The 12,762-nt window shown below is 43.0% G+C and overlaps 1 protein-coding gene across 3 annotated transcripts in view; it reads right to left on the bottom strand.

The window, feature by feature from the left end:
• Positions 1 to 3,046: 3,046 nt before the first annotated feature.
• Positions 3,047 to 12,762, bottom strand: part of mutyh (mutY DNA glycosylase) — a 40,484-nt gene continuing 30,768 nt past the window's right edge. For all 3 annotated transcript variants that reach the window (XM_043699100.1, XM_043699098.1, XM_043699099.1), the window contains 2 exons: positions 7,647 to 7,697; positions 3,047 to 6,552 (listed from right to left, as the gene is read on the bottom strand). In XM_043699100.1, coding sequence (XP_043555035.1) covers positions 6,415 to 6,552; positions 7,647 to 7,697 — 189 coding nt within the window. In that variant the 3' untranslated portion in view covers positions 3,047 to 6,414. The remainder of the gene's footprint in view (positions 6,553 to 7,646; positions 7,698 to 12,762) is intronic.

Here is a 12,762-nt window from a genome sequence, read left to right as displayed (position 1 = left end):
CATGTTTCTGTAAATCTTTATGTCAGTCTCCACCATTTGTGTACTCCTTAGTGTCTCCAACTGCTGCTCAAACCGATCCTTTTGTCTAGTGAACAGCTGAGGCTGGGTACACATCTTGCAGATATGATTATCAGGGATGTTCACAGTGCCTATGACTGACCACATCACGTATGCAGAACACAAAACCACACCAAGTGACATGACTAATCCTCTATTGGTTGTTAGTTTACAAGTTAAACTTTAATCAGCTAAGAATTAGTTATTATTTACTAACAAATAGCTGCCTCAACTTGCTCACTGTCTGGACTCCCTGTACTAACTAGATGATGAACTAACTGCACTAACCCTTTTACTAACCCTTTCAAAAAACTGAGACACAACATTCCGTAATGCAGTGAGAATCCTTCACCCATAGTGCCAAGGAACTTAATGGGTTAACACAAACTAACATCTGACCAGCACAGACTAATCAGAAACTGTGTTCCTTTCTCCCACTGTGGCATCAGCAGAATGCTTCCCCAGAACGGGTGACTGCTGTCTCCTCCCAAAAGGAATGTGCCCAAACTGAAACAAGGCCCAAGATCCCTGCACTTGATTTTAAATCTTCTTCAGTATACAGTCCTCCTTCTGGCTCCTCCTGAAAGGAGCATGCCCTAACCGAAACTCAAACTTACAGTTAGTCCAGTTTAGTTTCAGATTGTTGGTAACTCCCAGAATGTTGATCATGGGGGATTCAGTCATCACATTGAATGTCATGGGGCAATAGTTAGGTTTTCTTTTGTTGGAGATAATCATTGCCTAGAACGTATGACACTCATCTCTGGATATTGTCCCAGTCTTTCTGTAGTTAGACATGGACTGCTTCAGTAGCTAAGCAGTCGTGAATACTGCTAAACATTGCACAATCATCAGCTACCATCCACACTTCTGACCTTATGATGGAGTGAAGATCATTGATCAAGCAGCTGAAGGTGGTGGTCCTGAGACACTATCCTGAGGAAATCCTGCAGGGAAATCCTAAAACTAAAATGCCTGACCTTCAACAACCACAATTGCGTTCCTATGACTTCAACCAGTGGAGAGCTTCCATTTCTATTGATTCTAGCTTTTCTAGAGTTACTTGATGCCATCCTGTCCAATGCAACTATCACGTCAAGCACAGTCACTCTCACCTCACCTCTGAAATTCAGTTCTTTTATCTATTTTGGAACAAAAGCTTTAATAAAGTGAAGAAATCACTGGCCCTGTCAGATCCTAAACTGAGCAGATTATTGCGAAACAAATGCTGCTTGAAGGCTCAGCCGATAACCCCTTCAATCATCTTACTGATGATTGAGAGTCAGTTGATGTGCAGTAATTGGCCAAGTTAGACATGTCCTGCTTTGTGAGTATAGGACATGCCTGAGTAATTTATGACATTGCCAGGTGGACTGGAACAGCTTGGACCATTACAAATTGTGGAACACAAGTCTTAGTAGTATTGCCAGAATGTTGTCAGGACCCATAACCTTTGTAGCATCCAAGGTCTTCAGGTATTTTTTGCTATCATTCTTGAGTTAATCAAATTTGCGGAATACTGCCATCAATGGTACAGGAGACCTCAGGAGGAGGCTGAGATAGATTATCCACTTGGCACTTCTGGTTGAACATTGCTACAAATGCTTCAGACTTATCTTTTGCACTAATGCATTGGGGACCCCCACTGGCTGGGGATAATTGTGCAGCTTCCTCCTCCAGCGATTTATTCAAATGTCCACCAAAATTTACAAATGGATTTGGCAGGACTGGAGCTTAGATCTGAAACAAAACAGAAATTTCTGCAGAAACTCATCAGGTCTGGCAGCATCTATGAAAAGAAAGCAGAGTCAACTTATCAGATCCTGTGACGCTTCATCAGAACTGATCTACTTTATTGTGGAATCACTTAGTTCTGTCTATCGCAGTGTGCTCTGGAAGCTCAAATCACTCAGCATATTAAAGGCATAAAATTGCTAAAACTTTTGGAGACTCATGACATCTTGAAATGGAGACAGTTCAAGAAAGTGTTTTTAAGGTAGATGATCACCCATAATCTAATTGTACAGCACAGCAGCCTCAAAGATCCATTCTTGCTTCTACGAGTCAGCCTTGTTTATGATTTGACTTCCAGGGCACGGTTTGAACTTTACAACTGTGACAATTTGGGATTGAAGGGATTACTACCAAGAAGAGCACAACCATAGTTTTAAATGGTGGTCATCATTAATAAGAAATAAAGACCACATGAATCTAAGGTAATATGCCTCTTCTGTGATCGTGTGCACTACAAGTCCTTAATCTTGACTCAGTGGTAGCTGTCTCAGCACTGAATTACAATATTGTGGATTCAAATTCCAGTCAAGAAACTTGCGTATATTAGTTAGACTGGTGCTCCTATGCAAAAATTTCACATTTCAAATGAGATTGGATTAGATTCCCTAGTGTGGATACAGGCCCTTTGGCCAAAGTCCACACCAACCCTCCAAGGAGTAACCCACCCAGACCCATTTCCCTCTCACTAATGCACCTAACACCATGGGCAATTCACCTGACCTGCACATCTTTGGACTGTGAGAGGAAACCGGAACACCCAGAGGAAACCCATCCAGACATGGGGAGAATGAGAAAACCTCCAGTCGCCCAAGGCTGGAATTGAACCTGGGACCCTGGTGCTGTGAGGCAGCAGTGCTAACCACTAAGCCACCGTGCCACCCCAAATGAGGTTCTAAATGCTTTCGTAGATGAATGTAATCAGTCCCATCACAATATTGGAGAAGTATTAAAAGGTTTAGCTGGTTTCCAGGCAAACATTTACCCTCAATGTTACTAACGATTTTCTGATCATTTATCTTAATGTCATGTTTGAGACACTGCTTTGCGTTATTTTTCAACATTGCAAAACCTCAAAGTTCTTTAATAGCTTTGAAATAGTGAGGGAGCGAGATAAATTCTTCCTTTTCCCTTAATGTATTATGTATGGACTGCCTTCTAATTGCTATGTTTCAGATTGTGAATGAAAAATATCAGACATATTCCAAAGCTTTTATTTGGAAAAGATGCAACTTTTAAAAAAGTACAAAATTAGTCATTAGTAATACAGGGTTAAAAAATATGATACAGTGAATATGCTCCACAGACATATGCAGTAGACCATAAAACCAGAAAATATAAGAGCAGGATTATGCCATTCGGTCCATGGAATCTGCTCCATCATTCGATCATGATTGATGCTTCTCAGTCCTGTTCTCCTGCCTTCTCCCTGTTACCCCTGCGCCAATCAATCGTGATTACCAATCAAGAATCAATCTCTCTCTTCTGGGATGAATTTCTGCTGTGTCTCTCAAATTTCTAGATGCATCTTTCATTTCAAAATCACCATTTAGAGTATACAAGCATGAACAACACAAAGGCAGCTGGCCTAAAACACTGCACAAAGTTTACTGTACCAGCAAGACCCTCTAACTGCTGAGGTCCTAGCAGCAACAGCCCCACAGCCATTTTCAGGAGTCCCATCACAAATACTTCCCAATCAGTCTGCAAGCTGCCAATGGAGTTCCTTGCTTTGGTAAATTTCCTGCAGGATTTTCTCTGAAGGGCACAAGTCCCACCACCAAGGAGATACCAACTGTCCAATTAGATGCCTGGAAATGATTGGGGCAGGAAGATAAGCATGTCAAGGGCAGGGAGGTTTCATTCTATGGATACTTCCCTTGCTGCTGGCTGGTTCCACCGTTGGGTGAAGCCATCAGCCTGCAATCTGTGCCGCGATGTCTGTCCAAATGGTATCACCCATATCCATTACTGGTTCAATGCATATAGTGATAGGTGACTGCTTTAATGGTCTCATCCTATGGGCTCCAATTGAACTCCAGGCTAGAAGGGCCCTCTTGATTCTTCCTGTTCCAGACATAACTATGGGCAGTCAGGAAGGTGGCGAACGGTTCAGCACATGAGATAGCACTCAGCCCACTTGCAAGGGTAGCATTATATTCCAACCATTAACTCTGTTTTTAAGCTGCCAGTCCTGCTTAGCCTTTTCAGTATTTATTGGTCTTTTTCAGATTTTCAACCTCCTTAATAGTTTGCTCTGCATGAGCATCAACACAGAATAAGTTATTTAGTGGACAATTAAGAAGCTAGTGGTCAATTGTTTTACATTTTACCAAAAGAGTGCACAATGTTAATGAAGGCAAAGTTTTAAAAATGCATTAAATTCAAAGTAAAATCTCTGTACAGTGTGCTGCAAGTATATGTTAAACACTACATCTGTTATTTATACTTGTACAAAAATAAGAAACATATGAACTTAAATTATAAATAAAAATCCCATTAGTTAATAATTTCAGTTGCATGTTTTATAGAATGCATTTGAGTTTTTATCTGCACCATGTGGATTTTTTCTCCTGATGACATAGTCTGAAGAAGGACCATAATCTAATTAAATAATTCAGACTTGAAGAACTGGATACGAGGGAGTGATTAAAATGTAATGACTTAGCTAAGTGGGGAAAATAAAATAATAAAAACACAACCTGGTTTGAAACATTAATCATCAGTCTTCTGGCCTCCACGATTAAACATATTTGACACTTACTGCAAAAACAACAGAAAAGAAGAAAAATATTCTTAAATAAAACAAAGAGCTGCAGATGCTCAAGAGCCAAAACAAACAAAAACAAGAATTGTTGGAGAAACTCAGCAGGGCAGGCCGGATCTTTCAAGACAGAAGGGCCTGAAGAAGGGTCACTGGAGTCAAAATGTTAGCTCTTTTCTCTCTTCACAACTGCTGCTAGACCTGCTGAGTTTCTCCAGTAATTTCTATTTTTGTTTGTTTGAAAAATGTTCTTGATTGTTTTCTATACTGACAATGAATAGTACTGGTACCCATTATAGGTAACTGTTAATGGTGTAGAGCTAATGCACAGCTCTCTTGTCAGTACTCAGAGCCCGCACAATGCAAAGCTTCACAATCACTGAGCCCACTCTCCACTACTTACAGCTGACATTCAACGAAGAACACATTTTCTATCACTTAGAAGCCACACTCAATGTAGTATTTTCCCAATGTCAGAGCCCAGAATCAAAACAAAGCTCTTGCTGTAACTAAGACAACAATAACTCCAGCTCCACCTGTCACTAAGCCAACATTCAATGTAGAACTTTCTCCAACACTGAATCTACACATTGCAAAACTCTCAACATAGCCAGGGATTGCTCAGATGCTGAAGCTCAAGAACATATTAAGATTAATGAGAGGTATTAGATATTTTAAAGGATATCAAAGGTGCATAATTCTCCAGAGCCTGATGGGATATATTCCAGGGTACAAGGGAGGAGATTGCCAGAACATAGCAGGCTATGGACCAAATTCAGGTAAATGGGATTAGTATAGTTTGGTGTTTGTTGGTTATACATGGTTGGCTGAAAGGCCTGTTTCTATGCTGTTGATTCACAACCCTATGACTATGACCCTATTACAAAGCCAACGCTGAATGCAGCATTCTCTCTACAACAGGGAGGCCAGATTCAACACAAAGCTTTTTCTATCACTATGGTCACAATAAATGCAACTCTATTTCAGTCACTTAAGCCAATATTCAATGCAAATCTCTCTTCATCATTGAACCTAGACTCATGCAGCACTGGCTCTTCATCATTCAGAGACCACATTCAGTTCTAAGCTCTCCCCTTGCTGAGCCCACATTCAATGCAACATACTCTCCCTACCCCTCACAGCCCACATTCAATGAAAAGCTCTTTCTCCATTACTGATTCCACACCCAATGCAGTAACCTTTCCATCAATCAAAGAACATTTCAATGCAGTGCCCCAACATTTAGAGATTTGAACTTGTTACTGACATTAAAATTTGGTGTGCATTTGTTTTCGAATCAGAGTTTGCCTGATAGTTAGCTTCAATGATTGACGAAGAGAGTGTGTGCATGCCTGATGAGTTGTCCAGCCAAAAAAAAACTACTGGAATGTCATTATCTGAAAACCATCATCTGGTTACTGCAAAATAACTGTCAGTGTACTTTACCTAAAAATGAAAAAAGTCATCTTACAAGCACAATACTCAGTACAAGGCAGAGCCAAGAATTTCCAGTCTCAAACTGACTATCATTTGTGAACATCAACATAATCATAAACAGATGATACCTGGAACAGGGTACAAAATACTCTACTATTTGACTGCCATTAGTGGTCTTATAGCCCTATGAGAAGGGAATTGTTTTGGACATTAACAGAGTCTTACTTCTCATCCACTTTTGAAAGAATAGCTTGGCATGCGTCTCCATCCAATGGAAACCCTCAGCTGCTAACTATCTAGGTTGGATTTGGCTTGAAGTCTAACAATGAAAGCTGAAGTATTATTCAACTGCTCTCTTTGGACAACTATAGAGATTCCTTCACTGTAGGTCTGAAAAAACTGTCCATTGAGAGCTGTTTCCCCCCATGGTTTGTTGAAGCTTTGTGTTTTCTTTCTTTCTGCTTGTTTCTATTTGTTTCAGAGCCATGGATTCGCTTGACATCCTGCAGAGAGATCAAGATGTAAATTGTTTCATATTGGTTTTAACCTGAAATAAATTTTGAATAGAAACAAAGTCACGATCATTATTCATACATTGGTCTTATATCAAGAAGCTGTTGGATTACTCAGGAAATTATAATCAATTTCAATTCTGTAGGAAATTATAATCAATTTCAATTCTGTCCCTACCCAACATTCATATCTGGACATTCACAGAATGTATCAGGAACTGCAGCCTTCAGCAATTTTCCTTTATTTCAAGAGCAAATGCTAAATCTGTACAGGAGACAAAAGTGAGGACTGCAGATGCTGGAGATTAAAGTTGAAAATATGGTGCTGGAAAAGCACAGCAGGTCAGGCAGCCTTCGAGGAGCAGGAAAATTGACATTTCGGGCAAAAGCCCTTCATCAGGAAGCTGTACAGTAGCCGAGTAAAGACCATGTTGAGGGCAACTTGGTAGCTCAGTGGTTACCACTACTGCCTCACTGCCAAGGGCCCACCCTTAGGCAACTGTCTGTGTGGAGTTTGTAATTCTCCCCATGTCTGCACGGGTTTCCTCTGAATGCTCCGGTTTCCTCCCGTGGTCCAAAGGTGTGCAGGTTACATGGATTAGCCATGCTAAATTTCCCATACTGTCCAGAGATGTGCAGGCTAGGTGGAAGAGCCGTGGGAAATGCAGGGATAGGGTAGGGGGTGGGTCCGGGTGGGATGCTCTTCAGAGAGTCGGTGTGGACTTGATGGGTCGAATGGCCTGCTTCCACATGTAGGGGTTCTATTATCTCAGCACACGTGGTTCAAATATTCACTTGACAAATTCAGTCATGGAGTAAGCTCCTATCCATAACTTATGACAGCATGAAGTACCACGAACTGCCAATGAATCTATTGTCATTATCCTTAATATCACAACAAATTGAAATAGGAGGGTATATTAAATTATTCCACAAATAGATATCGGAGAATGCGAAAGTAAACTGCAGCATTAGTTTTTACATGGATGTAGCCAACATCCAGTTCTATTTCATCTCAAGCATCACATTTTGTTTTATAATGCCAATGCAAAGTCATATATGAATGCAAGAAGCTATATTGTTACCTTATCCAACAGCTTCCCATCTGTACTCGAATGGCTAAACAATTGCAAAACCTGAAAGTATGATGATAAGAGTTAAAACATTGAACAGTGAACTTTGATCCAAAGATGTAATCACTCACCCATGTTGCTTCATACAGTGGAAGGACATGTGCTGAGGCCTACAATTCCTCAAACATCTCACTGCTATCTCAATTCTGCCATTATAGAGTCATAGAGATTTACAGCACAGAAATAGACCCTTTGGTCCAACCTGTCCATGCCGACCAGATATCCCAACCCAGACCCACCTGTCAGCATCCAGCCCATATCCCTCCAAACCCTTCCTATTCATATACCCATCCAAATGCCTCTTAAATATTGCAATTGTACCAGCCGCCACCAAATCCTCTGGCAGCTCATTCCATACACGTACCACCCTCTGCGTGAAAAAATTGCCCCTTAGGTCTCTTTTATATCCTTCCCCCTCACCCTAAACCTATGCCCTCCAGTACTGGACTCCCCGACCACAGGGAAAAGACTTTGTCTATTTATCCTATCCATGCCCCTCATAATCTTGTAAACCTCTATAAGGTCACCCCATAGCCTCCGACGCTCCAGTGAAAACAGCCCCAGCCTGTTCAGCCTCTCCCTCTCCCTCATTTTGCCAGAGCGGCGGGGAGAGGAGGAGTGGTGAAGCGAGGGCTCTGGGAAGGGTGAGTTTTCCCGCATTAAAAGGGACTTACCTCGCAGGTTGGGCCTCCATTTTGCCAGAGCGGGGGGGAGAGGAGGAGTGGTGAAGCGAGGGCTCTGGGAAGGGTGAGTTTTCCCACATTAAAAGGGACTTACCTCGTGAGTCAGGCCTCCATTTTGCCAGAGCGGCGAGGGAGGAGCGAAGGACTTCTGGGAAGTCATATATTTGTGTGGTTGCGTTACCCGAAACACGACTCGGGTAGTATCTCTCACCCATCCTCCTCCTCTAACCAAAAATGTTCTGTGCGCTAGATTGATAAAGTAACGAGTTTATTTTTTATTCCTTATTTTTTCAACAGTCTCTTTGGGAATTTAGAATCGTGGGAATGGAGTGAGGGCAGTTGAATGTTCCTCCTGCAGAATGTGGGAGGTAAGGGTCACCACTAGTGTCCCTGCTGACTACATCTGCAGGAAGTGCACCCAACTCCAGCTCCTCGAAAACCGCGTTAGGGAGCTGGAGCTGGAGCTAGATGAACTTCGGATCATTCGGGAGGCAGAGGAGGTTATTGAGAGGAGTTACAGGGAGGTAGTCACAGCTCAGATACAAGAAAAAGGCAGATGGGTGACAGTCATGGACGGAAAGGGAACTGGCAGGCAGTGCAGGGATCCCCTGTGGCCATTCCCCTCAACAATAAGTATACCGTTTTGGATACTGTTGGGGAGGATGACTTAACAGGGGAAAGCAGTGGGGTACATGGCTCTGGCACAGAGTCTGTCCCTGCTGCTCAGAAGGGAAGGGGGAAGAGGAGCAGAGCAGTAGTCATTGGGGACTCCATAGTTAGGCGGACAGATAGGAGGTTCTGTGGGGACAAGAGAGACTCACGGTTGGTGTGTTGCCTCCCAGGTGCCAGGGTTTGTGATGTCTCTGATCGTGTTTTTAGGATCCTTAAGGGAAGGGGGAGCAACCCCAAGTCGTGGTCCACATAGGCACCAATGACATAGGTAGGAAGAGAGATGGGGATTTAAGAAAGAAATTCAGGGAGCTAGGATGGAAGCATAGAGCTAGGACGAAAAGGGTTGTTGTCTCTGGTTTATTACCCGTGCCATGTGCTAGTGAGGCAAGGAATAGGGAGAGAGAGAGAGAGGAGTGGAACAAGTGGCTACAGGGATAGTGCAGGAGGGAGGGTTTTGAATTCTTGGATAATTGGGGCTCTTTCTGCGGTAGGTGGGACCTCTACAAGCAGGATGGTCTTCATCTGAACCAGAGGGGTACCAATATCCTGGGGGGGGAAATTCGCTAAGGCTATTGGGGTGGGATGGGAACCAAAATTGTAGTTCGAGAATAGAAAAGGTTGAGAGTAGGGAGGTCCAAAATCAAGTTTCAGGGACGCAAGATGGCACTGGCAAGCAAGAAGTTGGTTTGAAGTGTGTCTACTTCAACGCCAGGAGCATCCGGAACAAGGTGGATGAACTTGCAGCATGGGTTGGTACCTGGGACTTCGATGTTGTGGCCATTTCGGAGACATTGTTAGAGCAGGGACAGGAATGGTTGTTGCAGGTGCCAGGATTTCGATGTTTCACTAAGAACAGAGAACATGGTAAAAGAGGTGGGGGTGGTGGTGACATTGTTAGTCAAGGACATGATTGCAGTTGCAGAAAGGATGTTTGGGGACTCGTCAACTGAGGTACTAAGGGTTGAGGTTAGAAACAGGAAAGGAGAGGTCACCCTGTTGGGAGTTTTCTATAGGCCTCCAAATAGTATGTAGAGGAAAGGATAGCAAAGATGATTCTCGAAGGAGTGAAAGAGACAGGGTAACTGACATGGAGGACTTCAACTTTCCAAATATTGACTGGGAACACTATAGTACGGGTACTATAGATGGGTCAGTTTTTGTCCAGTGTGTGCAGGAGGGCTTCCTGACACAATACGTAGACAGGCCAACAAGGGGTGAAACCACATTACATTGGTACTGGGTAATGAGCACGGACAGGTGTTAGACTTGGAGGTAGGTGAGCACTTTGGTGATAGCGATTACAATTCTGTTAAGTTTACTTTAGTGATAGAAAGGGATAGGTGTATACCACTGGGCAAGAATTACAGCTGGGGGAAAAGGCAATTATGATGCGAGTAGGCAAGATTTAGGAAGCATATGATGGAGAAGGAAACTGCACGGAATGGGCACATTAGAAATGTAGAGCTTATTCAAGGAAAAGCTCCTGAGTGTCCTAGATAAGTATTGTACTGTCAGGCAGGGAGGAAGCTGTAGAGCGCAAGAGCCGTGGTTTACGAAGGAAGTGGAATCGCTGGTCAAGGGGAAAAAGAAGGCTTATGTTAGGACGAGATGTGAAGGCTCAGTTAGGGCGCTTGAGGATTACAAGGTAGCCAGGAAAGACCTAAAGAGAGAGCTCAGAAGAGCCAGGAGGAGACATGAGAAGTTGTTGGCGGATAAGATCAGGGTAAACCCTAAGGCTTTCTAAAGGTATTTAAGAAATAAAAGAATGATGAGAGCAAGATTAGGACCAATCAACGATAGTAGTGGGAAGTTGTGCGTGGAGTCAGAGGAGATAGGGGAAGCACAAAATGAATATTTTTCGACAGTATTCACTCTAGAAAATGACAATGTTGTCGAGGAGAATACTGAGATACAGGCTACTAGACTAGGTGGGATTGAGGTTCACAAGGAAGAGATATTAGAAATCCTGCAGAGTGTGAAAATAGATAAGTCCCCTGGGCCGGATGGGATTTATCCTAGGATCCTCTGGGAAGCCAGGGAGGAGATTGCCGAGCCTTTGACATTGATCTTTAAATCATCATTGTCTGCAGGAATAGTGCCAGAAGACTGGAGGATAGCAAATGTGATTCCTCTGTTCAAGAAGGGGAGTAGAGACAACCCCGATAATTATAGACCAGTGAGCCTTACTTCAGTTGTTGGTAAAGTGTTGGAAAAGGTTATAAGAGATAGGATTTATAATCATCTAGAAAAGAATAATTTGATTAGGGATAGTCAGCGCGATTTTGTGAAGGGTAGGTCGTGCCTCACAAACCTTATTGAGTTTTTTGAGAAGGTGACCAAACAGGTAGATGAGAGTAAACCGGTTAATGTGGTGTATATGGATTTCAGCAAGGCGTTCGATAAGGTTCCCCAGTAGGCCATTGTACAAAATGCGGAGGAATGGGATTGTGGGAGATATAGCAGTTTGGATCAGTAATTAGCTTGCTGAAAGAAGACGGAGGGTGGTGGTTGATGGGAAATGTTCATCCTGGAGTCCAGTTACTAGTGGTGTACTGTAAGGGTCGGTGTTAGGTCCACTGCTGTTCGTCATTTTTATAAGCGAACTGGATGAGGGCGTAGAAGGGTGGGTTAGTAAATTTGCAGACGACACTAAGGTCGGTGGAGTTGTGGATAGTGACGAAGGATGTTGTAGATTACAGAGAGACATAGATAAGCTGCAGAGCTGGGCTGACAGGCGGACAAGTGGGAGGTGATTCACTTTGGTCAGAGTAACTGGAATGCAAAGTACTGGGCTAATGGTAAGATTCTTGGTAGTGTAGATGAGCAGAGAGAGCTCAGTGTCCAGGTACACAGATCCTTGAACGTTGCCACCCAGGTTGACAGGGTTGTTAAGAAGGCATATAGTGTTTTAGCTTTTATTAATAGAGGGATCGAGTTCCGGAACCATGAGGTTACGCTACAGCTGTACAAAACTCTGGTGCAGCCGCACTTGGAGTATTGTGTACAGTTCTGGTCACCACATTATAAGAAGGATGTGGAAGCTTTGGAAAGAGTGCAGAGGAAATTTACTAGGATGTTGCCTGGTGTGGAAGGGAGGTCTTTCGAGGAAAGGCTGAGGGATTGGAGGCTGTTTTCATTGGAGAGAAGAAGGTTGAGAGGTGACTTAATAGAGACATATAAGATAATCAGAGGATTAGATAAGGTGGATAGGGAGAGCCTTTTTCCAAGTATGGAGACAGCGAGCACAAGGGGGCATAGCTTTAAATTGAGGAGTGATAAATATCAGACAGATGTCAGAGGTAGTTTCTTTACTCAGAGAGTAGTAAGGGTATGGAATGCTTTGCCTGCAACTGTAGTTGATTCGCCAACTTTAATTGATTTAAGTCATCATTGGACAAGCATATGGACGTACATGGAATAATGTCGGTTAGATGGGCTTCAGATTGGTACGACAGGTCGGTGCAACATTGAGGGCCGAAGGGCCTGTACTGCGCTGTAATGTTCTATGTTCTATAGTTCAAATCCCCCAACCCTGGCAACATCCTTGCAAATCTTTTCTGAACCCTTTCAAGTTTCACAATATCTTTCCGATAGGAAGGAGACCAGAATTGCACACAATATTCCAACAGTGGCCTAACCAATGTCCTGTACAGCCGCAACATGACCTCCCAACTCCTGTACTCAATACTCTGACCAATAAAGGAAAGCATACC

The sequence above is a fragment of the Chiloscyllium plagiosum genome, chromosome 11 (genome assembly GCF_004010195.1).
Source record: "Chiloscyllium plagiosum isolate BGI_BamShark_2017 chromosome 11, ASM401019v2, whole genome shotgun sequence".
Classification (NCBI taxonomy): Eukaryota; Metazoa; Chordata; class Chondrichthyes; order Orectolobiformes; family Hemiscylliidae; genus Chiloscyllium; species Chiloscyllium plagiosum.
This window is presented reverse-complemented; position numbering and strand designations above follow the sequence as displayed.